The sequence below is a fragment of the Urocitellus parryii genome, chromosome 4 (genome assembly GCF_045843805.1).
Source record: "Urocitellus parryii isolate mUroPar1 chromosome 4, mUroPar1.hap1, whole genome shotgun sequence".
In the NCBI taxonomy this organism is placed as follows: Eukaryota; Metazoa; Chordata; class Mammalia; order Rodentia; family Sciuridae; genus Urocitellus; species Urocitellus parryii.
In genome coordinates, this window is record NC_135534.1 from 99,038,175 (window position 1) to 99,063,372 (window position 25,198).

The 25,198-nt window shown below is 41.3% G+C and overlaps 1 protein-coding gene across 3 annotated transcripts in view; it reads left to right on the plus strand.

Annotated features, from left to right (window-relative positions):
- Dixdc1 (DIX domain containing 1) overlaps positions 1 to 25,198 on the plus strand; it is a 70,265-nt gene that overhangs the window by 15,457 nt on the left and 29,610 nt on the right. The window contains exons 2-6 of one of the 3 annotated variants that reach the window (XM_026392582.2): positions 10,731 to 10,860; positions 13,728 to 13,853; positions 16,123 to 16,354; positions 16,930 to 17,037; positions 23,815 to 23,927. In XM_026392582.2, coding sequence (XP_026248367.2) covers positions 10,731 to 10,860; positions 13,728 to 13,853; positions 16,123 to 16,354; positions 16,930 to 17,037; positions 23,815 to 23,927 — 709 coding nt within the window. Of the gene's footprint in view, positions 1 to 10,730; positions 10,861 to 13,727; positions 13,854 to 16,095; positions 16,355 to 16,929; positions 17,038 to 19,760; positions 20,340 to 23,814; positions 23,928 to 25,198 lie in introns of those variants that run through there. The other 2 variants (XM_026392581.2, XM_026392583.2) reach the window with 2 other exon arrangements.

The following is a 25,198-nucleotide window of genomic DNA, read 5'->3' on the forward strand; positions in this document are numbered from 1 at the left end:
AAGTACTTTTTAAAAATGGTGTTGGAACATCTGGTTAGCCATTTGGAAAAAACTTGTATTCTTATATCATATACAAGAATAAACTCCAAATGGATCAAAGATCAAAAATCTAAAAATGAAATCATAAGAACTGCAAAAGATGGATAAAATTTTCTTTCATTTCTGTGTAGGAAAAGATTTTTTGACAAAGACTCAAAATTTAGAGAAATAAAATATCAGTAAGTGTGGTCTTAATAAAAACAAAAACAAAAACAAAAACCCTTGGGCTGGGTTTATAGCTCAGTGGCAGAGTGCTTTCCTAGCACATGTGAGGCACTGGGTTCGATCCTCAGCACCACATAAAAATAAATAAGTAAAAAAAGGTATTGTGTTTATCTACAATTAAAAAACATTAACAACAACAACACCTTTTTATTACTCAACCTTATCCCTTGAAAAAACAAACAGCAAACAAAACACCATAAACAAAGTGACAAAGCAGCTCACAAACTGGGAAATTTCTGCAGCATATATTGAAACCAAAGGGCTAATGTTCTTAGTACATAAAGAAATCTTAAAAATGAGGGGCAGAGGACCAGAAACTTCAGTAGAAAAGTGGGGAAAAGGGACAATTCATAGAGATATAAGAAAAATGAAAGCCGAAGATGTAAACAGATTTTAAAACCTGTGAAAAGAGGTTCAAACTTATTATAATTAAAAAAATGAAAATATCAACAAGGAAATATGGGAAATAAGGAAATGTGTATTTGATTTCTCCACAGATAAACTAGAAACAGATGAGATTGGTTTACCTACAAGGAAGTGGATGGGAATGGGGCAAAGAATGGAGAAAATGGGTGGGCTAGGAAGAAAGTGACATTAATATAAAAAATTATTATTATTATTTGGCAGTACATATGGGATTAAATCCAGGGGTGCTCTACCACTGCGCTACATCGCTAGCCCTTTTTATTTTTTATTTTGAGACAAGGTCTTACCAAGTTTCCAGAGACTGCCCTTGAATTTGTGATCCTTTTGCCTCAGTCTCCTGAGTAGCTGGATTACAGGCCTACCTCTCCACACCCAGAATGACTTTTTTTTTATTTAATAGTTTTGACTTTTAGAGCCATGTTTTACCTACCAAATATAAATAACTAAAATATAGCCGAATGTGAGGAGAACCCAAAATAGACTATTAACAGTAAAAATTGAGCCTAACTGTAAATAGACTATTAACAGTAAAAATTGAGCCTAACTGTACTACAATTAAATAACAATCACACTGAAAGGGATGGAAAGGAAAAGAACTAAACTATGTAACGTTGAAATCAGTACTTTGACTATATGCTGCAAGGCTAAAGACAAAATACTATATAAATTCTGCTTTCTGATTAGTACATTTATTTTTTAAAAAGGAATAGATAAAACTATTGTGTCTATTCTAGAATTGAGCAAATAAGTAAAAATGGGTAGTGAGAATCAGGTTCTGACTGTTGGAGAAAGGAGTTAAAAATAAAATAAAAGATGAACCGTGTGTTGCTAAGTTAGAAGAGGTATTGGTATAATTTATGGTATAAATTATATGAACATACATATAAACATGTACACACCATATATACACATACATATACATGTCTATCAAGGTAGGTAGATATAGTATGTGTATATATATATATTTTTTTTTTCTAATTCCATCTGCTGAGAGGACCTAAATTGCTATCCCAGTAACAGTTGAGCGTATGTTATATCCAAATCTTGGTTTCTAAAAACTATTCTCCAATAAAAGAAACCAGAGTTCTTTTGAGAAATAGCTAATTCTAGAACTGGGACAGAAAAAGTAAAAGATGAGGAGTCAGGAATATCTTATGATGCAAGAAAGTAAGGAAATGTTCAAAAATGATCCAGAAACCTCACTGGGTGTAATTTCCAAAAGAATTGAAATCAGGATCTTGAAGAGATATTTGCACACACACCGCCCATAGCTGCATTACTCCTAGTAACCAAGAGGTGGAAGCAACCCAGTTGTTCATCAATGAATGAATGGTAAACAAACTATATAGTGTATGATCCAGGGGAATACTGCAGCCTTAAAAAGAAAGGAAACTCCTCATATGCTTTAACATGGATGAACCTTAAAGGCATTATATTAGGTGGAATATGCTAGTCACAAAAAGACAAATAGTATATGATTCCTTTTATGCGAAGTACCTAAAGTAGTCAGATTTGTATAGAAGGGTAGAAGATGGTTGCCAGGGACTAGGGGGAGGGGAAAATGTGGAGTTGTTCTAAAGGTATACAGTTTTAGCATTACAAAATGAAAAAGGCCTATAGATTTATTGCAGGACAATCTGAATATACTTAACACTACTGAACTGTATACTTAAAAATGGTTACGATGATAAATTCTGTTTTTTTTTTTTTTTTTAAATCACAAAAAGAAATGATCTGGACGTGTGGTAAGGATACAGGAACAACAGGAGGGTGTTTCAGTGGCCAAATCTGAAATAATTTGGGCAGCAACATAAAGAGTTATAGTAATGGATTAATATAATTTTTGAATAAATTTTAAAAATTATCCATGAGCTCATATTAATATAAATGAGGGAAAAGAGAGTTCATCCTCACGGGAAGAATTCCCAGTAATAGAGAATGAATGATAGAATTAGAAAAATCATCATTTGGGAAACACTATAGTAATAATTGCTGCAGGAAATAAAAATCAATGGATCTTAAATTTAAAATGAATGGGGAAAAGTAATGATGAGAAAAAGTATATTTGCATAATCTACAGCATCTTCCCACAAGATGTTAATTACAAAAGGAAAGATAGCAGTTTTACAATAAAGAAACCTACTAGGCACTACTTTAACCAAGCCATCAAAGCTAACCTCATCAGTAATGTGATGTATTGGCATCATGTGGCTTATGAGATGATGCCCTCAGAAGGGCACAGTATTCTTACCAAAAATCTATAACATGAATTTAATCATGAGGAAACTGCAGAGAAATCCATACCGAGGGACACTAAAAAATAACTGGGCAATACTCTTCAAAAAATTGCCCATATTATGAAAGACTGAGAAACTCTTCCAGATTGGAGGAAAAGAAGGAGACATGACAGCTAAATGCAGTGTGAGATTTTTGGATTGGATCCTGGACCCCAAAAAAGACATCAGTGGGACAGTTGGTGAAATTTGAATAAACCATGAAGAAATGATAAATGTTTGAAGAGATAAATATATTTAAGCCTGACTTAAACATTATGTAATGTATATATGTATCAAACATTACATGATACCTCATTACCATGTATAATTTGTTTTATGTATTAAAAATAAAATGTAAAAAGAAATTTGTATAAGTTCTCTAGTTAAAGGTATTTTGTTGGTGTTAGTTTCCTGTTTTGGTCATTGTACGTGGTTCTGTTAAGATGTAGACAATTTGGTTAGTTAGATAATGAGTATAGGGAACTCTTTATACTGTTTGTTCTTTGCAAGCCTGAAGTTATTTCACAATGAAAAGTTAATGAATTAAAAAATAATACTTGAGGGCTGGGGTTGTGTGGCTCAAGGGCAGAGCACATGCCTCGCACAATGAGGTACAAAGGAAACTCCTCAGATCTTTGATCCTCAGCACCACATAAAAGTAAACAAATAAAATAAAGGTATTGTGTCCATCTACAACTAAAAAATAAAATTAAAATAAATAAATAATTCTTGAGGGTTTCAAATGACCCCTCAAAGTGTGAAATCAACAGTGTGATCTGGTAGGCAAAGATGAAGGAAGAAAAGAAAAGGAGGAAGAAAGAAAGAGAAATGCCTTGAATGAGACACTTCATATATATTTTTTTACATCCAGAATATTATATTAGGTTCTAAGTTTATGGTTTCAGAGAGATTAAGAACAGAAGAGCAGGGGCTGGGGATGTGGCTCAAGTGGTAGCACGCTTGCCTGGCATGCGTGCAGCCAGGGTTCGATCCTCAGCACCACATACAAAGATGTTGTGTCCGCTGAAAACTAAAAAATAAATATTAAAATTCTGTCCCTCTTTCTCTCTCTCTCTCTCTCTCTCAAAAAAAAAAAAAAGCCTAAGGCGTGAGATTAAAAAAAAAAAAACAGAAGAGCAATAATTCTTTTTTTTTTTTTTTAAAGAGAGAGTGAGAGAGAAAGAGAGAAATTTTTTTTAATATTTATTTTTTAGTTTTCGGCCGACAAAACATCTTTGTTTGTATGTGGTGCTGAGGATCGAACCTGGGCCGCACACATGCTAGGCCAGCGCTCCACCGCTTGAGAGACATCCCCAGCCCCAGAAGAGCAATAATTTTTTACTTTTTTTTTTCTATACTGTAAGGAATTGTCGCTAGGAGTGCTATAACCTCACTGGATGTAAGTTTATATTTTATTTTGAGATAGGGCCACACTAAGTTGCCCAGGGTGGTCTGGAACTTGAGATCCTCCTGTCTCAGCCTTCCACATAACTGGAATTACAAGAATGTGCCAGTGTGCCCAGCAATTATAATCATTTAAGTCAGGAATGGTTCCCCTTGGTTCATATCTCTGCATGTACCTAGGAACACTCTGTGTTTGGAAGTATTCCAGCTTTAGAATATTCTAGAGAGCAGCAGCCACACACAAGCATGAAGCGTGTAACACTGAAGCAGCACAGGCCAGGTCAAAGAATATTGATGCAGGGGCTAAGGTTGTGACTGTGGTAGACCATTCGGCTACCATGTGTGAGGTCCTGGGTTCAATCCTCAGCACTCAGTAAAGTAAATGTATTGTGTTCAACTAACTAAATAAATAAATATTAAAAAAAGAATATTGATACACCTGTGCCTCACCTTCTGAAATTCTGACTATATAATTCCCACTGTAGAGTGGGGCCAAGGTGCTATTATTTTTAAAAGCGTCGCTGATGATTCTGATGAGTCCAGGGATATGAATTCTTTGGTTAAGGGAACTGGAATATTTAACTAGAAAAAGATTCAGGTCAGCTCCAGAAGAATCATATTGGAGAGATTAGGCAAATAAAGCTGAGTTTTATCCCTGGAGATAATTTGGTATATTTGGAGTGTATTAGTTTTTTGTTGCTGTGACCAGAATACCTGACAAGAACAACTTTGAGGAAGAAAGATTTATTTTGGCTTATGGTCTCAGAAGTTTCAGTACATGGTCTGTTGGCTTCATTGCTTTGGGTCTGAGATGAAGCAGAACATCAGGGCAGTTGGTGGAAGGACATGGCAGAGGAAAGTTGCTCAGCTCGTGGCAGCCAGGAAGGGTGAGGGAAGGTCTACTTTCTTCAGCCATGCCCCACTTACTTATAGTTTCCACTACCTCTAGTAGTCCTTTCAGCTATCAATGGATTAATCCATTAATGAGGTCAGAAATCTGTCAATCTAATCACTTCCCCAAAGTCCCACCTCTGGACATTGCTGGGCATTAAGCCTTCAACATATGAGACTTTGGGGATACTCCAGATCCAAACCATAACATGGGGTAAGGTCTGTTTTGAAAAGCTTCCTTTGTTCCCTTGATATGCAACCAGGTATGGGAACAGTGGGCTGGTCACACTTAACTCTGCATGTGAGTTATTAGGTGTTCATGTTAAAATAGAAGTTCTGATTTGGTAGGTTAGACTGGGGAGGGGACTGGGAGTCTGCATTTCCAACAGATCCCTGAGTGGTGCCAGTGTTGCTGATCTGGTAACCACCTTTTGATTAGGAGACAGCCAGTTAGTGTAGATTATTACACTATATACTAAAGCCCAGGATGTGGTAAGAGGGTGGTTTAGATTAAGGCACAAACTGAAAGTTTTAGTGAAGTCATTTAAACCTCAGAGATAAAATGTGTTTAGTTGTGGAAAGAACATTGGTTTGGGAGTTAGATCAGAATCCAGTGGTTCACTGTCTGGATGACCTTAAAAATAATTTGTTTCACCTTATTTAACATTTTCCTGGCAGATTAGAATGAGAAAAAATATATTTAAAGCAATAAAGTAGAATAGGCATTCAGAAAAGTGGTAACTTTTATCATGTATGCTAGGGAATCCTCTTTTATTGGAAGACCAAAACTCTGATTAATGTGCATGAAAGTTATGGCTAGGAGCCTCTAATCAGTTTTGCATCAGAAACAACTTCTATTCTACAGAGAAGGGAAGGCTATGGTTTTAAGTAGAAATTATTTTGGTCTAAAGGAAAATTGTTTTTGTTTATCCCTCATAATGAACTTTTTTTTTTTTTTCTTGTGGCATTGGGGATTGAACCCAAGGTGTTCTATCAATGAGCTACATCCCCAGCCTTTTTTGGTTTTTATTCTGAGACAGGGTCTCACTATATTGTTGGCTGACCTTGAAGTTGTAATTTTCTTGCCTCAGCCTCTTGAGTTGCTGAGTTTACTGGTATGCACTACAATACTCCACATGTATATTAACTTTTGCAGTCATCTGAGGTCTTGGCCTAATGAAAAGTGACAAATGGTTTACTGGCTCAAAACAAATATTTGTTGAGCACCCGCTACTCTTTTAAATTTTTTTTTAGTTGAAGATGGATACAATATCGTTATTTATTTATTTTTATGTGGTGCTGAGGATGGAACCCAGTGCCTCATATGTGCAAGGCAGGCACTCTACCACTGAGCCCCAGCCCCAAGGATCTGCTACTCTTAAGAGTCAAATAATTTTTAACTGTTATTGACACTCTGCATAGAACATATTTCAGATCTTAGCTCTTCTGAGTGCTTTCTTTCTTTCCTCCTTCAGGAAACCCTCCTGAAGCTTGTCTTAATATTGGGCTAATACTTACTTAGCTCCCGGTGCACCCTGTCATAGCACTTGCCTCAACCAATCCGCAAGCTTCTCTTCTTCCCTTTCCTTCCTGAAAGCTTCTTGAAGGCACAGGGCTCTTTGCAGCCCCCATCCTTAGTATAGTGCCTGCATTCAAATTGTTATTGATCTGATTGTGTAACACATGATGCTCTCAAAATGTCTGAAATATGTAAGATTCAGGGAAGGCTTTCTGGAAAAGGTAATATTTAAGTTGAGACTTAGAAAAAGATAGCAGGTAGGTGCAGGTAGAGCAGCAGGAAAGCATGCCAGGAACCACACATAGTTTGGATGAGCTGAAATGTGGGAGATGCAGAGGGGTAGTGGGTGAAGCTGGAGTACAGGCAAGGGCTAGCTGCATATGACTGTCTTAAATGGCAGCTAAGAAGATTGGATTTTATCCCAAAGATAATGGGAGTCTTTATGCAGGAATGTTTTGAGGGTGATATTATATACAGCTATTAGAGAGAAATTGGTTAGGAGTTTTATATATAAGCCAATTAATCAGACCCTAGCAGTTACTCTTAATGCCTTTTATGGTCTTACCCCCTTTTTCTCAGACAAGAATGGTTCACTCCAGAGGTACCTTTGCCTTGTGTGCCTCTGGAAGAGCTGTGGCTGTGCGATGCAAGCAGACCTTGCAGCATTACATAGCTCATCCAGTTCCTGGGGGTGGGTGTCTGGTCCTGTTAGGCAGAAGGTGCAGCTTTTATATTTCTGTTCTACAGAGAGAGTTGGATAGCAGGAGACCCTTGGTATAAATGCTTAGACAGCATTTACTGGGTTTCAGTACTAAATCTGCAATGGGGGCATTGGAGAAGTTATATCACCTCTGTGAACTTCATCTGTGAAATGGAGATAATACAGACTGGTGCTTTTTCAAGAATTGAATCAGCAGGGTGCAGTGGTTTATGTCTGTAATCCCAGCAGCTCAGGAGACTGAGGCAGGAGGATTGTAAGTTTAAAGCCAATCTCAGTGACTTAGTGAGGCCCTAAGCAACTTAGTGAGACCCTGTCTCAAAATAAAAAAATGAAAGGGCTGGGGATGTAGCTCAGTGGTTAAGCGCCCCTGGGTGAGGAGGGGACACAATTGAATTGGATGATGATGGTGATGATCACAATAATGACCATTTAGTAAGTATCAATTGTGTTTCAGGCCCTGTGCCAGGTACATCATTAACTAAATATATTTGTATAAAACTCCATGGTAGGTAATCAGTAAACATTAGATTACTCCCCAACCTGCTCCTGATTGTTGTACTTCCTACAGTTTGTCAGTAGCTGATAGATTACCTTAGCGCTGTTTTCCCAATGATTTTATTCCCACAAATTGACAGAGTGAAACTAATGGACAGTTAATTTAAGCCAGGAAGCAGCCAGTGAGTTATTTCCAACATCATTTAATTAAGGAAGTACTTGGGACTTTGAAATCTATGGTACTTTAACCAAATTATAATTTTAAAACAATTAGCCCTTGAACTTAATTTTTAGGTTCAGGATCTTGGGCTGCTTTAGAAACCAGATGGAGTTGTTGCCTGGACTACGACCTTGTTTACATACTATTTAGATGTTGGCTCTTCTTCTGACCAAATAATCATAATAACCTTCTGAATAAAAGTTCTGTTTAATGGACAAAATATGAAATATATAAGGTTGAACAAGCGTTTGGAATGAGTTATATTGTCCCTATGTAGAGCTTCACAGGTTTCTTTTTATTTCTTTTCTTCTTTTTTTTTTTTCCCAGTACTGGGGATTGCACATCCTAGACAAGCACTTTTTCACTGAGCTACGTCCCCAGCTCTTTTTAAATTTTATTATTTTATTTATTTTTCATACAACAATTATTTGTTTTTCTATCATTCTATATCCTACCACGCGGCCTGCGCAGTGGTTTCATTAATGAGGTTCTAGGCATAAAGTTAGTTAGAAGAGATCGAAATAAAAACACAAGACTCAATTACCTTATTTTTATTGCTAGGTCCGAGACGGCTCCCCTCTCTGGTTCGCTCCTCTAGCCGCCCAGCAGGGCAGCAAGGATTACTCAGGGCTAGCAGGAGAGAGAGAGAGAGCACGCCGGGGACTAGCCTTTTATTAGGGAACAAGAGATTCAGGGGAGAATTCTATCCAATGAAGGTTGAGGGGGGGCTGCACTCCAAGGTCAGGGTCAGTGATTGGGTCCCCTGGGTCAGTGGTCAGGCACACCCCCACACGGATGGGCTCTCTCATCAGGAAAGGGTCGGGGAAAACTTTGACTTTTGCCAAAGTGCCTCAGACCCTTAATGGGAGGCACCCGATCACGTGTTAGAATGGCTCCCCACACTATATGTCTAAACAGGGTGGAATTGGGAGGGATTTTTAGTATAGTCAATGAATCGAGGACAACATGGGTTTCATCTTGACACATGCTCACAACAAGAACAGGTGAAAAAAATCAGAGAAGTAGTGAATCACCTACTGGCTCCTAAATCTTAATACATGGCTTCTCTTTCTCAGTTTCAGCCTTAAATTGATTTATTTTGAAAATGTAATCAGGCATGGTGGTTATTGTTTATCTCTGTAATCTCACTGACTCAAGAGGCTGAGGCAGGAAGATCTCAAGTTTGAGGCCAGCCTCAGCAACTAAGCATCTTACTGAGACCCTGCCTCAAAATAAAAATATAAAAGAGGGCTGGGGATGTGGCTCAGTGGTAAATTGTCCCTGGATTAAGCCCCCAGTACTCCCCCCAAAAATAAATAAATAAAAATTAAATGTAAAGCCATTTACCTATTTCAGAGTTATCTAGGTGAAGTGACTTATGTCACTTCTCACATTTCATTGGCCCAAACAAGTCATGGGGTCATGCCTAACTTCAAAAAGTGGGGAAGGGCAACTATTTGTATTCAGAGAAGGAAGAAGACTTTTTATTCTTGTTATTGCACCATTTCAGTTTGTCCTTTATTGACAGCAGTCTTTTCCATAGCTTGATTAAAGTAGTATCAGCCAGACTTCTCCACTGTAAGATTTTTTACCCCTTCACATGAATAAATATACTATAGAAAGTTACTTTGAAACTATATAAAACTTCCATTCTTCATCAAAATTTTACTAATTAATTAATATCTGAACAGGTTCACAATTTTAGATTGGATCTCACTAAGTTGCCTAATCTGGCCTTGAACTTGTGATTTTCCAGCCCCAAAGGATATAGGCATGGACCATCACATCTGACCCCTGGCAGATTTCTGATAATATAGGGCCTTAACTTTGTCTGAAGTGAATGAAAATGCCCCTCAGTCTTCAGTAACTATACCCTTCTCACTATATCCTTTTTCTTTTTCCTTCTTTGTGGTGGTTTTAGTTAATCAGATCCTTTTTGACAACATAAAGCGCGGATTAAAACTAATTCTGTAGCAATCCTAGGATTATGGACTCAGGAGAATAAATCTTGGGATGACTTTGAGATGATTTCAGTTAAGTTTCATTCTGAAAAAAGCAGCAATGGGAGAGGCAGCTCTGAGCTTGGGTTATTGTTTATCTCTCCTTCCACAGGATCAATTTGTATGAGTATCACAGTCCATTGTGAATATGGTGCATGAGGGATTGTTACTGGAAAGCATAATGGGTTGCTGGCCGCAGTGATTATGCCTGAAAACTGGCTGGAGTCCTGGGTCTAGCCCTGTCAACAGAGCGAAATTCAAGGAGAGGAGGAATGACAATAATTTAAGCACTCATCTCCTTTTCTATCTCTCCAGTGCCATCTAAATCACAGGGTAGCTTATCCCTAGAGATTAGCATAAAATTAGAGGGTATGGCCTGTACCAGCTTCCTTCTCTCTTTCCTTAAAATCTCCTTCTTCTGGATATAGATTGTTCACCATACTACGACCTCTCATGCGATAGGGGATAAGACTAATATGCTACCTTTCCCTCATTTCCACTTTTTATTTTCCAGCAACAGCTCCAGGCCTATGTGGCCTGGGTGAATGCACAGCTGAAGAAGAGGCCATCAGTGAGGCCTGTGCAGGACCTGCGACAGGATCTCCGCGATGGGGTGATCCTGGCATATCTCATCGAAATTGTTGGTCAGTTGGCCCTGGACTCTGATGTTATCATAGATTTTTATCCTTCCTATGCCCTTTGACGCAGGTTGATTCTTTAGAATATATAGCAGTGGAAGTAGAGAAAAAAATACTTGCCAAACTTTTTTTTTCTTTTTTAAAATTTTTTCATTTGTCCTTTTTAGTTATACAAGATACTTGGCAAAACTTAAATCATTTCTTCATTGGTCAATACTATGTACTAGGCACTGTTTCTAAGTTTGGGAACATAATGAATGCAGTCTGTGTTCTCAGGAGTCTCTCAATCTAATTGGAAAGTCTGGAAAGTGAAGTCAGTTCCATTAATGTGCTTGGTGCTTTGATGGGATGAACACAGAAAGAAGTGCATAGAAGGGACACCCTTCCCAGTCTGAGGGGTTCAGGGATGGCTGACCAGAAGAATTCATGTCTTCATGTCTAAACTGAAGCCTGCCAAAAGAATTGACTTCTGCTGGGTGTTGTGGTGCATGCCTATAATCTCAGCAGCTTGGGTTCAAAGCCAGCCTCAGCAACTTAGCAAGACCTTGTCTCAAAGTAAAAAATAAGTAGGGCTGGTTATGTGGCTAAAGCCCAATGATTAAGTACCCCTAGGTTCAATTTCTAGTATGTATAAATAGATACATAGATAGATAGACATTTAAATGGACGCCTTCCAGAAGAACTGATGTCTAAACCAAGACCAGAAAAGGAAGTAGTAGCCAGGCAAAATGAGGATGTTACCAGCAAAACACTCCTTTCTAATACTCACTACATAAAAGGGTTTTTGCTCTTGAAACCCTGGCACCATTTTTACTAGATGTTACTGTAATTTTATGTCCATAGCTCTGCAATTGTTTTTACTTTTATGTGGTTCCAGGGATCAAACCCAGTGCCTCACTCATGCTAGACAAGCACTCTACCATTAAGCCACAATCCCGGCCCTGCAATTGTTTTTCTTACCAAATGGTAATTACTTGTGGTAATTGTTTATTTATCTACCTTTCTTCTGTAAAGACTGAACTCTTTAAGAGAATGCACAGTATCATTTTTTTTCTATTTCCACAACCTCTAACCATGGGGACCTAGTAGGTACTCAAATATTTATTGTTGTATTAGTCAATGGACCATGCTTAGAGTCCTTGAGGGCTGTAGGGCTTACGAGTGGTATGGAAGAAGCAAAGTTTGCAACAGGCATTATCTTGTTGGGAAAGCTGGTGAATTCATCAGCGCATTTATTTGTAATGATAATAACAACGCCAATACTAATAGCAGCTACCAGGATTAACCTCTTTCTATCTTGTTTAATTTCTTGTGCTGGGGCTCTAACCCTGAGCCTCTCATATGCTAGAAGTACTCTTCCACTCAGCTACATCCTCAGCCCTTGAACCCTACTTTCCACTGTGACTTTGCTATATAGAAATAACCTCAAGTTATCTCCCTAAATTTGTATGGTTAGCCACTAACTTTCCCTTGAGTTGAAGATATGAATATTCAGCTTCTTATTCAGCATCTCTACTTGGTGTCTAGTGTGCACATGTCTTAATCAGAATTTTGATTTTCTCCTTTCACTGATCCCTTTCTAAGTTTTTTCATCTAAGGAATATATTACATTGCCATTCAACCAGTCATTAAAGCAGAACACTTAGAAATCATTCTTAATTCTTTCTCTTGTGGCTTAAACCTAATCATTTACATGTAGTTTCTGCTTTATATTTAAAATATACTTAATATCTGACTTCTTACCATCTCTTCCTCTGCCCAAACCATCATTATCTGTCATGAATATTTTCATTATCTTTCTAACTAATCTCCCTTTGTCTTCTTCGCCTAATCCATATACACAAACTCAAATTGGAAAAAACATAAACTAGATGACCATTAGTCCTTTGTTTTAAACTCTCCATTGGTTTTGCCAGGTAATGTGGTGCATGCCTATAATACCAGTGAGTCAGGAGGCTGAGGCAGGAGGGTTGCAAGGTTGAGGGCAGCAATAGCAGCTTAGTGAGGCCCTAAGCAACTTAATGGGAGCCTGTCTCAAAAAATAAAAGTACTGGGGATATAGCTCAGTGGTAAAGCTCTCCTGGGTTGTAAATAAATGAAATAAAATAAACTCTCCATTGGCTTCTCATTACACTTAGAATAAAATTTTAGGCTCTCTACTGTGGTCCATAAAGCCCTACAGGACCTGGCCTTGCTACCTCTCTGGCCTCTCCCAGGACTCTGTGCTTACTCCACTCCAGCTACACTGGTCTTGCTCCTAAGCCTCAGATATGCTGAGCTTGATCCTACCTGTGGTTTCTTAGTTTGGAATGTTTCCTCCTCAAATCTTAACATCTTAATATTTTTAAGTCTTAACATCATTTATTCAGTCTCTGCACAAATGTATTATCAGAGAGGCCATGATCACACTTCTGTATTTTTCCTTATAGCACGTATCATTCATTATCTGAAATTATATTAAGCATTTATGTGTAATCTGCCATCCCTAGAGATGGAAACTCCCCAAGGAAAGGTGTTTCTTCTTGTTCACTGCTCTCTGCAATGCCATGAACAGTGCTTGGCACACAGCAGGTGCTTACTTAATATTTTTTTGAATGAATAAATGTATATATACTACCTTCATAGGTCCGTGGGTTTAGATATAAAAATTTGAAGGCCCCCCAAAAGGCTTTCACTTTCTTCTTCCCCATCCAAATTACAAAAACCAGGATGTAATTTACTCATATTTTTTGGATAATTTTATTGTTCCACATCAAATATTCCCTTCCTTTGTGTCTAGCTGCTGTGTAATTTTGATAATATTTCTCCATGTAACGTGTGTGTGTGTGTGTGTGTGTGTGTGTGTGTGTATATAATATTTTCCTTTTTAACAGCAGGAGAAAAGCTGAGTGGGGTACAGTTGAGTCCAAGTAACCAACAAGAGATGAAGAATAATGTGGAGAAAGTACTACAGTTTGTGGCCTCCAAAAAGATTCGTATGCATCAGACTTCAGCTAAAGGTTGGTGTCTCTTCACATCCTTGGTGGATGAACACACTCAGCTTTACTGGTGTTTGCCAGTCTTAGAAGCAACACTCTTGGTTGTGTAGCCACTGGCTCTTTTTTTTTTTTTTTTCCTGGTGCTGGAGATAAGAACTTTGTACATGCCAGGCAAGTGCTTTTCCACTGAGCCACATTCTCAGCTAGCCAAGGGTTGTAGAATGGCCTCATGTCATTTTTCCGTAACAAAAGTTATCCTCTTGGGATGGAGTGATTATCAGAATCTGAGTGCTGTGGAAACCTGGGTGGAGATAGAAGTTCTCTATTCTTTGTAGTTGGATACAGAACTCCTTGAGTATATATGGGAGAATTAATTGTACAAAAATAAATGACAAAATTATATTAATTTTAGAATGTCTAAGTTTTCAAAAATGGAAATAGATAATATTTTTCAAGTTCCTTGGTTTTTTTGACCAAATATTATTTCACATTATCATAACGTGTTTTTTTCTCCCAGTTTTCTAGAAGGAAAATATTTTATAGCATTTTCTTAATGTCAGTACATTCCAAGCAGGATAGAAGGGGCTCTGTGGCCTCTGAATATGCCCTCTTCTGTAGTGACATGACCCAGGTGGGTTTGGCCAGGCTGCAAAGAAGGAGCAATATAGGTGTCCTTAGAAAACATAGGCTCCGGGGCTGGGGATGTGGCTCAAGCGGTAGCGCGCTTGCCTGGCGTGTGTGCGGCCCGGGTTCGATCCTCAGCACCACATACCAACAAAGATGTTGTGTCCGCCGAGAACTAAAAAATAAATATTAAAAATTCTCTCTCTCTCTCTCTCTCCTCTCTCATTCTCTCTTTAAAAAAAAAAAAAGAAAACATAGGCTCCCTAATCCTTTGCTGTTTCTCTAGAATTGATTGGATCTAGTTCTGTTGCAGCTTCAGTTTCTGGGTCTGATTGCCTGTCCGACAATGGAGTCAGAAGGGAGCCTTCCTTTCATGTTGGATTATTGGAATTCTTTGTGTAGGGGTCATTCAGGTGGGCAAATGCTGAACCACTGAGAACACTCAGAGGACATATCAAATAATCCTTTTCTAAGTTTTGTATATTTAAAAGGTTAAGAGGCTAAATAAATATAATTTTACCTTGAGTTAATTTTCACCAGTTCTATCACATTACTTTTTGCCTTTTTTTCTAGGGCAGAATTTAGAGAGCCATATCTTTGATCTGGTCCCCATGTGGAGTGGGCTTGGGGATCTGGCCCAGTAAAGTCGCTATTTTTAAGGGAACCCTGCCATTCAGGGCATCATTGTCTTTTACCTGGAGAAGCACTACAGTTTCCTAATTAGTCCTGCTGCATTGATTTTTTCCCTTTCCTTTTCTGCTTACCATACTGCAGCCAGAATGATCTAAGAATGTATGTTTATGATATTCCTCTGCATTGAGGGCCCTTAGAATAAAATCCAAAGTCTTTCCTATGGCTTACTCTGTCCTGTATGACCAACCTCTATTTCTCCATCACTGCTCATCTTTCCCTTCTTCCTCTGGATCCAGTACTCTGTCCATGCTGAACTTCTCTCAGTTCCTTCACCATAAAGCTGAGTCCCAGAAATATAACGTAAATTACACTGGTAACTTAAAAGTTTCTAATAGCCATATTATAAAAAATTAATGAGATGATACTTTATCTAACTCAATATATCCAAAATACTATTGTTTGATTCTGAAATCAGTACAAAAATTTCTGAGATGTTTCATATTCTATTTTTGTACTAAGTCTAATGAGATATTTGTCATTCATTTTTTATGTGTGTATTAAGTAAGTACTGTACATAGAGCACATTTCAATTCAGAATAGTGAAATTTAAAATGCTTAGTGGCAGCATGTGGCTTGTGGCTCCTATGTCAGACAGTACAGCTCTTTCACTTGCAGGCCCTTTAAACCTACTTTTCCTTCTTCCCAGATTACTTTTTTCCCTTCTTTCATTCATGGACCACTCTTCATCAAACAAGTCTCAGTTGAGGACTCACTTTCTTTAAGAATATATCCCGGACCCCTCTAAGATGCCTCTACTTAAGTCTTTAATGCCAAAGACTTCTGTACTTCTGTGATCTGAATGTTATTGTACTTATTATGTAATTGCTTTTAGACCTTCTTTCTCCTTTGTTGAACATGGCTTTGTGAAGACCAAGACTTTGACTTCCTTTCTTGTGTGTCACTAGCACTTTGTAACGCAAGTCTTCAGCCTCTGCTTCTTTCTCAGGACTTCTTGGTCTGTTTGGTCCTTCAGATATTGTGGAAGGAAACCTGAAGTCCATCATGAGGCTGGTCCTTGCGTTGGCAGCTCATTTCAAACCTGGCTCTAGCAGGATGGTGAGCCAAGGACAGGACTCCAGAGCCCCTCTACAGAGTCACCAGCCACATTGTGCCACTGCCGTGGCTCAAGGAGCAGCTGCTGCTTTGGCTGATGTGTGCCATGACATGTCACGATCAGGACGGGATGTCTTCAGATACAGACAGAGGTAAGAGTAGAAATCTGGGGATGGAAACTGATATCTCTCTCTGGTATTTCTTCTCTTAGACAATACAGTACAGGAGTTGGAAGTATCACATAAACAGCCCCACATTGCAGAAAAGGACATGGAGTGGAGGTTTGGGAAGGTACCCCAAGAGAAAAGTTTATTTCTGTTTGAGATGATTATTTGCAGTTATTAGAATGTAAGAGAACTATATGTGTACGGTTTTTCCTCTGGTTCACAGAGAGATATGTAGGAGTAATACTTTAGTCTATCTGGGAGAGGATCTACCCTGGTATATATCCAGAAGACTAAGCTGTCCTGGAGAGTCATGGCAGAAAGTCTTTTGGGGATTATGCATCTGATGAGGGAGAGAACAACCCTGAAATGTTGCAGAGATTGATGAAATTCCCTTTTTTTTTTTTTTGGCCTGCCTTCCCTACTAGATTTTTTTGAGGCGGGGTTTTGCCTTATTCATTTTCTTGCTTATGGTGCTCACAGAGTGTTAGAGAACAAGTACATTTAGAGTTGACCTGATTTGAAGAACTGATACTCTCCCCTTTTTTACTCTTTGGCTTTAGGAACAGTAGCATGGATGAGGAGATTGAGAATCCATACTGGAGTGTGCGCGCACTGGTGCAGCAGTATGAAGGACAGCAAAGGTCTCCTTCTGAGTCGAGCTGCTCCAGGTAATTTGGCCTCAGATTCCTTACACTACAGCTGAATTTTTGGGTATTCTCAGGGTTCTCAACTTCAGGTGGCAAAACAGCAAGCAACTAAGACACTTAACCTCTTTTTTTTTTTTTTTCGAGAGAGAAAGAGAATTTTTTAATATTTCTTTTTTAGTTTTCGGTGGACACAACATCTTTATTTTATTTTTATGTGGTGCTGAGGATCAAACCCAGTGCCCCAAGCATGCCAGGCGAGCGCGCTACCGCTTGAGCCACATCCCCAGCCCCCCTAACCTCTTTTTAAAAAAATTTTTTATAGTTACAGATGGACAGCATGCCTTTATTTATTTGTTTAGTTTTTAAAAAAATATTTTATATTTTTAGTTTCAAGTGGACACAATATCTTTATTTTACATTTACGTGGTGCTGAGGATCGAACTCAATGCCTCAAGCATGCTACGCAAGCTCTACCACTGAGCCACAACCCCAACTCCCTGTTTGTTTAGTTTTCTTATGCAGTGCTAAGGATAGAACCCAGTGCCTCACACATGCTAGGCAAGTAATCTCCCACTGAACTACACCCTCAGCTCCCTAACCTCTTTTTCTATCCTCAGTTTGACTTTTAAAAGAGAGCCCTCAGCATTGCATGTGATTTTGTATTGACAGGAGGTGAATGAGGCTGGTGAATTTTTCCCACAGAGAAACTGTGGAGCCTCAGTGCCAATGCTTAGCTGTGACCACATGGGGGCATGCCTGGGACCTGTCAGATCCCAGCCTAGTGGTGCTGACATTTGTGTACCAGCTGCCAATGTTTATGACAGCCAGTTTCATTGCACTGTCTTGGATCCTGAGTATGACTCTTAAGTTATGTCTGGAGAAAGCTGTATAAATCTCACAGCAAGAAAAGAAATTCAGCAGAGTTGTCTGAAGCATTAAGAGTATTCCAATATTCAATTTCAGGGCTGGGAATGGTGGCAGATCAGTATGTATTTGAGTGGGCTAATAATGTTTATGACTCTAGGTGGAGAGGCTGTCTCAGTCTCCTTTAGAACCAAGGGCCGAGACCAGAACAGGACACTGCTCTAATAAAAGCCTGACCAATGCCAACAGTAGTGAAAGAAAAAGATTATTTTCCTGACTCATGTAAATCACACTCCTGCAAACACATCCTCAGATTATGTTAGCTTATTTACTAATTTCATTTTATTGATGAATCATACTTTACTTACGCTGTAGTGACTTTTTTCTTGTACCTTAACCAGTGAAGTCTATTCTGTTTAAGCTTAATTGTTCCTTCTATATGTTTTTTTCTCTTATGTCTTTCCTTCATAAAAATCCATCCTATTTTGACAGACCATTTTCTAATTTATTGAGGTCATATGGAACTCTTTCCAGCATTTTAATATACTGGTAACCTTGATCAATTTTAAAATTTTCACATTTAAGAGGTGTTCTTTTTTATTTATAAAATGCACATACATCAACCATTAAACATTCTGAAGTATACAATCCAGCACACTCATTTAGTATCTTCATAATGTGCAGCCATCACCACTATCCCGTTGGAAGACATCTTCATCATCCCAAAAGCAAGCCCATAACCACTGAGCAATATGTGTGCTTTTAATGACAGTCTGAACCATTGCTTTTTTGCTTTCTGCTTGGACTATCAGTTGGTACAGAATCAAAAGATATTTCCTTGTATAATGAGATCTGTTGCTTCCTGCAGTCTATAAGCCTTTTACTCTTCTGATGACAGTGCCTGTTTTAGACAGAGATGAGGAAATGGATCTCCTCCTGAAAGCACCTGCTTCCTTCCTCCAAGCAGGAGGACTTAGATTGGGGCTGGAGCTCCTGAGATTGTAATTGAGGGACCCACTGGAAAGAAGGCTGCTCAGGACACTGTTCTAGGAGAGGGGTTGGAGGAGAATAATTTGTATTCATTCTCCTTTGTTTTCTTCTCCTTCCTGATTTTGCCATTTTTTTCTTCTGCCAGTCCCTCACTCAACTCACTGAGAATTCACACTCTGCCTTTTCTTCCGGAAATGCCCAGGGAAGGAGTGGGCTTCTCACAGCTACCAGGGACCAGCAGGCCCTGGCACTTCTGTCCCCGCCCACCGCCCCGCCCCAGGGAGTACCCCTGAAGGGGATAGGAGACTTGCCGGGAGACCCAGGGATGTGGGTGGTCCGGAGAGTGGCTCGGAAGATAGGAAGGATAGCCCCTTAGGTCTGATCCCCTTTCCTTGGAACTCCAGGGACACCCCGGGCATAGCCCTGCCCGCCTGTTGCTCCATAACCTCGGGCCAGCCTGTCACTGTATCCTAGCAAAAAGATCCTCAGTTTGGTGGGGAGAGCGGCGGCGGTGGGGGGGGGGGCGTGGGCGGGGGAGGGAGGAGAAAACATAAAACGCCAGAGGGGAAGGTGGGAGGAATTGGGCGTCCTACGGGTTTCCTAGGGACAGCCTGAGTCTCCACCCCGCTAGCTTCCCCCTCTTGCGGGAAGCCGGGCTGGGCTCCCTGCGGGTTAAACCTGCGCGTTAGACCCGGTCCACTAAGGGAGGGGTCGTAATGGAGCGGCAGCGATTTCCAATCTGCGCTTCTTAGGACCAGGATCACTCGAGCCCTCCGGGTGATTCTTCCGACCCGTCGCCCTTCCCCCGCCTATCCTGGGGCTCCAAACCGTCCCTCGCTGCCCGGACCCCGCCCCTATCCCCCGCTCGCACCCCTACCTTTGCCCAGAGCGGCTTGGGTCCGAGCCCAGCGCTGCCTCGTCGCATGTGACAGCCTGGGAAGGTTCGGGAGGGAGGCGGGTGAGGTGGGAGGGATAGGGGAGGCGGTGCGGAGCGGGATCACCCGCACGCTCGCGGCTGGGGACTCGACGCGCAGCCCGAGCCGCTGGGAGCCTCTCTCCGGGTCGGAGATGGGTTGAAATGCTTCCGCCTCCGGGGATGCCCAGAGCCGCGCGGCCGCGGAGACTAAGATGCAGCTGCCAGGAACGGGCTGTCGACAAGAGGAGGCGGCTTCCTCCGAGGCTGGGCTGCGGCAGAGTCTGAGCTGCTGGGACAGTGCGCTTCACACCCGGGAGCATCCCTGTCTCTGGTGCCGAGACGCCGGCCTCTGCCCTTTATACTTTCTCCGGCAATTGGGACCAGCTTCTCCGCGGGTTGGCTCGTCCCGGGAGTCGTTCTTCGGGCCCCAGAGCGGGGAGACATGCCTGAATTTGGGAGAGCTGTGACTCTCAGCCTTCCACTTCACCCAGAGAAGCAGGCTTGCTGAAGCCCGAGCCAGGAGGGGGACCATGGGAGGGACCCAAGTCAAATGGTGAGCTGAAGCCACTTGGGCTTTGCAGGTGGGGGCATGGGTGGGAGTAAGGCCAGACTGGAGGATGCTGTTGGCCACAGAGACGGGAATCAGTCGTGGCGCTTTATTGGGGAGGACAGGCTGCTGGCCTGGGATTATAACTATAAAATACGGTGGTTCTAGGCATCTGGAGCCAGCTATAGAGGAAGGACTGGTCCTTTTCTGTCTCTGCTAAAGGAGGTGTCTTCGGGAGGAGACAGGACTGTTCCTTATCGCCCATCGCCTAAAAAAAAAAAAAAAAAAAAAAATTGATTTGAGTCTAATTTGAAAGGTCTTTGCCGGGGGGATTTCTTGTCTAATAAATTAGCATTGGAGAGATATTAGACCTGTGGGAATTAAAAAATATTACCAGTTGGACCTGATTTGTAATCATTTGTTCTCTGACCTCAGAGAGGATTATGATAGCAAGTAGGGGATTTTTTGTTTATTTTATGTCTTTTAAACTAGTCCGGGAGGAGCCAAAGTCTTAGAATTAATTAGCATTAAAATACTTTACTCTGACCTGAGGTAGAGGATTTAATGCACCTCCTTTATCCGTGAAATACTTAGGGAGGCAGCACCCTCCCTGCTCTAGCCTGCGCCTCTGGATTTTTCTCTCAGGTCCTTCCCCTTTTTTGACTTGGCCATCTAGTTTCCTGGTCTTACCTCTGGCCTCACCCAGGCAGCCTCAATTCAAGAAAAAGAAATGTTGTTTTCCTTTGGCTGCTCTGCCACGCCCCCAAAGGGGTTGGTTATCCAGGCATCCGCCCCCTTCTGCCCTTATATGGGGAACAGCTCTCTTACGAGGAGGAGGAGGAGGAGGAGGAGGAGGAGGAGGAGGAGGAGGAGGAGGAGGAGGAGGAGGAGGAGGAGGAGGAGGAGGAGGAGGAGGAGGAGGAGGAGGAGGAGGAGGAGGAGGAGGAGGAGGAGGAGGAGGAGGAGGAGGAGGAGGAGGAGGAGGAGGAGGAGGAGGAGGAGGAGGAGGAGGAGGAGGAGGAGGAGGAGGAGGAGGAGGAGGAGGAGGAGGAGGAGGAGGAGGAGGAGGAGGAGGAGGAGGAGGAGGAGGAGGAGGAGGAGGAGGAGGAGGAGGAGGAGGAGGAGGAGGAGGAGGAGGAGGAGGAGGAGGAGGAGGAGGAGGAGGAGGAGGAGGAGGAGGAGGAGGAGGAGGAGGAGGAGGAGGAGGAGGAGGAGGAGGAGGAGGAGGAGGAGGAGGAGGAGGAGGAGGAGGAGGAGGAGGAGGAGGAGGAGGAGGAGGAGGAGGAGGAGGAGGAGGAGGAGGAGGAGGAGGAGGAGGAGGAGGAGGAGGAGGAGGAGGAGGAGGAGGAGGAGGAGGAGGAGGAGGAGGAGGAGGAGGAGGAGGAGGAGGAGGAGGAGGAGGAGGAGGAGGAGGAGGAGGAGGAGGAGGAGGAGGAGGAGGAGGAGGAGGAGGAGGAGGAGGAGGAGGAGGAGGAGGAGGAGGAGGAGGAGGAGGAGGAGGAGGAGGAGGAGGAGGAGGAGGAGGAGGAGGAGGAGGAGGAGGAGGAGGAGGAGGAGGAGGAGGAGGAGGAGGAGGAGGAGGAGGAGGAGGAGGAGGAGGAGGAGGAGGAGGAGGAGGAGGAGGAGGAGGAGGAGGAGGAGGAGGAGGAGGAGGAGGAGGAGGAGGAGGAGGAGGAGGAGGAGGAGGAGGAGGAGGAGGAGGAGGAGGAGGAGGAGGAGGAGGAGGAGGAGGAGGAGGAGGAGGAGGAGGAGGAGGAGGAACAACGGAGCATGCGTCTGCGCTTTTAGGAAAGCAGTTTTCCAGCATCCTAAGTTCACACTACCTCTGTCCCCGTCCTCGCTTTGTCTGGCACCTACCTCCTGTAGTCCAGCCAGATGCAGGCAGGGGAACATGTCAGCAATAGCACCTTGTCAGCTGAGAAAGCGGGGCTGCCTTATTCCTCAAAGAGGAGCAGCTGTTGTAGGTTTCTTTCTGCACCTGGATTCCCATTTCTAAAAGAGGTAAATGCTGAGCATCATAAATCTTATAAATGACATAGCAGTCTTAGTTGAGAGCTTTTCCAGCATTTTAATTCATGCTGGTCTAAAACTCAGATTGCATAGGTGGTGAGAGATGAACAGGAGTTCTGGAAAGCACTCATTGTTTCTCATCCTCCTTACCCCTTTTGCCTGTTTGTGTTGTAGATCTATACATATTATTAAGCAACTTTTTAAAATGTGGAGTAGCACAAAACTATAAATTTTTTTTCCTGTAGTTCTGAGAAGCAACAGAATATAGTACTCACTAAGGTCATATCCACCAAAACACTTCAACTGTGGACACTAGTCCTCAGGCTGCTTTACATGAGGTTTTGAAGTCTTTGGCTGTTTCACTGTGGTTGGCTCTTGTTTTTTGTGGGTTTCTAGGAAGATGATATCTTAACTCCTGATCCTTGTTGTGAGGATTAGTCTGGAAGACTTCAGGGGCACATTAAGTGGGTCAGTGAATCCTAGACACTTTCACTGTTGTCTGGGTGATGAATTTGGAAGGAATTCTATAAGGGGGCTGGGCCTGCAAACCCCACAGCCCCTGAGATTGTTTCAGTGCTGATATTCTCAAGGTGCAGTGCAGGGAGAAATGGCTCTTCAGACTCCTTTATCCCTCTCAGACCGAAGCATCAGCCTCACATTCCCATCTAGTCTTATTATTTGTTGTGGTTCCAAAGATTTAAAATTCCTCTTCCCTGAAAATCTGAACAGTGCCTCTGAAGGATAGTAGTTATATCAGAACTTAAGAATTATTGAGAGGTTTCTGATGACAATTTGAAAATACTGCGGCAGAGATATGTAATGATTTACTTTGATGGGAGTAAATCAGGTGAACCCTTATTTCACTACTCCTTGCAGATCTTTCTCCTTTTGACATCTTACCCTTATTTTCTGGCTCAATTGTTGATAAATCACTGTCCCTCTGCTCAGCCTGTATACACTATATTCATTCCAGCAATTTCTACCCCAAGCTATCCTGACCCTATCTCTTTGGGGATAGAGCTGATCTGTGATCACTCTGCTGGTTTTGCTTGTGTAAGAGATCAGTGTATTGGAAATAAAAGTTTTTTTTCTAGCTCCAAAAGCTACTAAGACACATGCTGGCATTTGTCTCAGAACACAGGCTTGGGGAATGGTGATGGTGGAGGTAGTGAAAGGTAAAAAACAAAACAAAACAAAATCTTAAAGTTATTTAAATGCTAGATTACCTGTCCTGATAATTTTCTTCTCAAATCAGTGATGCTTAAAGGCAGCCTTGTTGTGGAAAAGACTTTCAAAGACTGGATTATTCATTAAACAAGTTTATCATCTAATAAATAGTTCTTATTATGGGTTAGGTGCTGTGTTAGGCACTATGGGTAAGATGATTAAGTCTTCTCTCTGGGATAAATTATGAAAGTTGGCTTCTGAACAACTGTAGTAATTGCTTCTTTTCCTTTTTCTTCAATCACAGCCTGACTTCACCCAGTCCAATTCACAGTGCAAAGAGTGAGTCCATTATAACACAGTCGGAGGAGAAGGCAGATTTTGTGATTATTCCCTCTGAAGGAATAGAGAACAGAACAGGTACTGTCTGTCTGCCTGCTTGGGTTGGCTCAAGGAAAGTCTCTGAACTTGAAGCATTTGGAGGTCCTGATTATCTACCTCTAAGCTCCCTAGCCTTGTCCCTCTCTGTGGTCTGTGCATGTGGGGTCAGCTGTGGAGGGCTGTAATGCCCAAGAGCCAATTAATGTAGTTATCCTCTTAGAAGCCTTACTTAGGTAAACAACTTTTAATATATATATATATGTTTTAGATGGACACACAATACCTTTATTTTGTGTATTTATTTTTATGTGGTGCTGAGGATTGAACTCAGTGCAAGCACTCTACCACTGAGCTACAACCCCAGCCCAACAACTTTTATTATTCCTATTTTTTTACAAACAATTTTGGTACTTCTCTAACTTAAATTAGGGCCAGGAATGTAGAGTATGAATGGAGAACACACATTAGAGAGCAAGTCTACATCAGGCTCAACATGAGGGCTACAGAGAGACCACAAAGACTTCCCTTTGTTTAGGCTTCTCCGTGGTCAGTCTCATTGGTCTCCTTTATTTTTTTTTTTTAACCTAAACATAAAGAAAAGCAAAGAAGAAGCATAGCATAAAAGTTACATTGAATTTCATTCACTCATAAGTGTTGTAATGAAACCGAAGTACTTGGAAGAAAAGCTGTAATTAAATTTTTCCATACTTTCTTACCCCTCAGTCCTACCATTAGGGCCAAAAAGCTAGTCATACTACTGAGTCAGAAACTCCTGGGACCTTGCAGAGGGAGGAGGAAAATATTTATTGTGTGCCTGCTCCGAACCAGGTACCACCAGTCACTGCACAGAAGTGTTTTTGTTTTGTTTGTTTTATGGTCTTGGGGATTGAACCCAGGGCCTTGTGTATGCTAAGCAAGTGCTTTACGACTGAGCTACATCCCCCACCCATAAGTTACTTCTTTTAATCTTTACCACAACCCAGAGGAATTATTATACTCCTTTTATGAATAAAGACATTTACTCCAAGAACTTATACTCTTTTTTATTTCATGATGAATTTTAAGTTACTCTGAATACAATTAAGATAAAATAGATGAGAAAACCAGAGCAAAGAAGCCTTAAGGGTAGGGAAATAAAACCAGGGAGTAATATTAAACAGTTTTGTAAGCATGATTTTATTAGTTTGTTTCCTGTGTGACTCACACAGTGTTATATGTGAAAGGGGTTCAGTCGTGATGCAAAGGAATCAAAGGAATATTGAATCATGGTCTCCCTTGTAAAACTCTAGCATAACCAACAGGAATTTTGT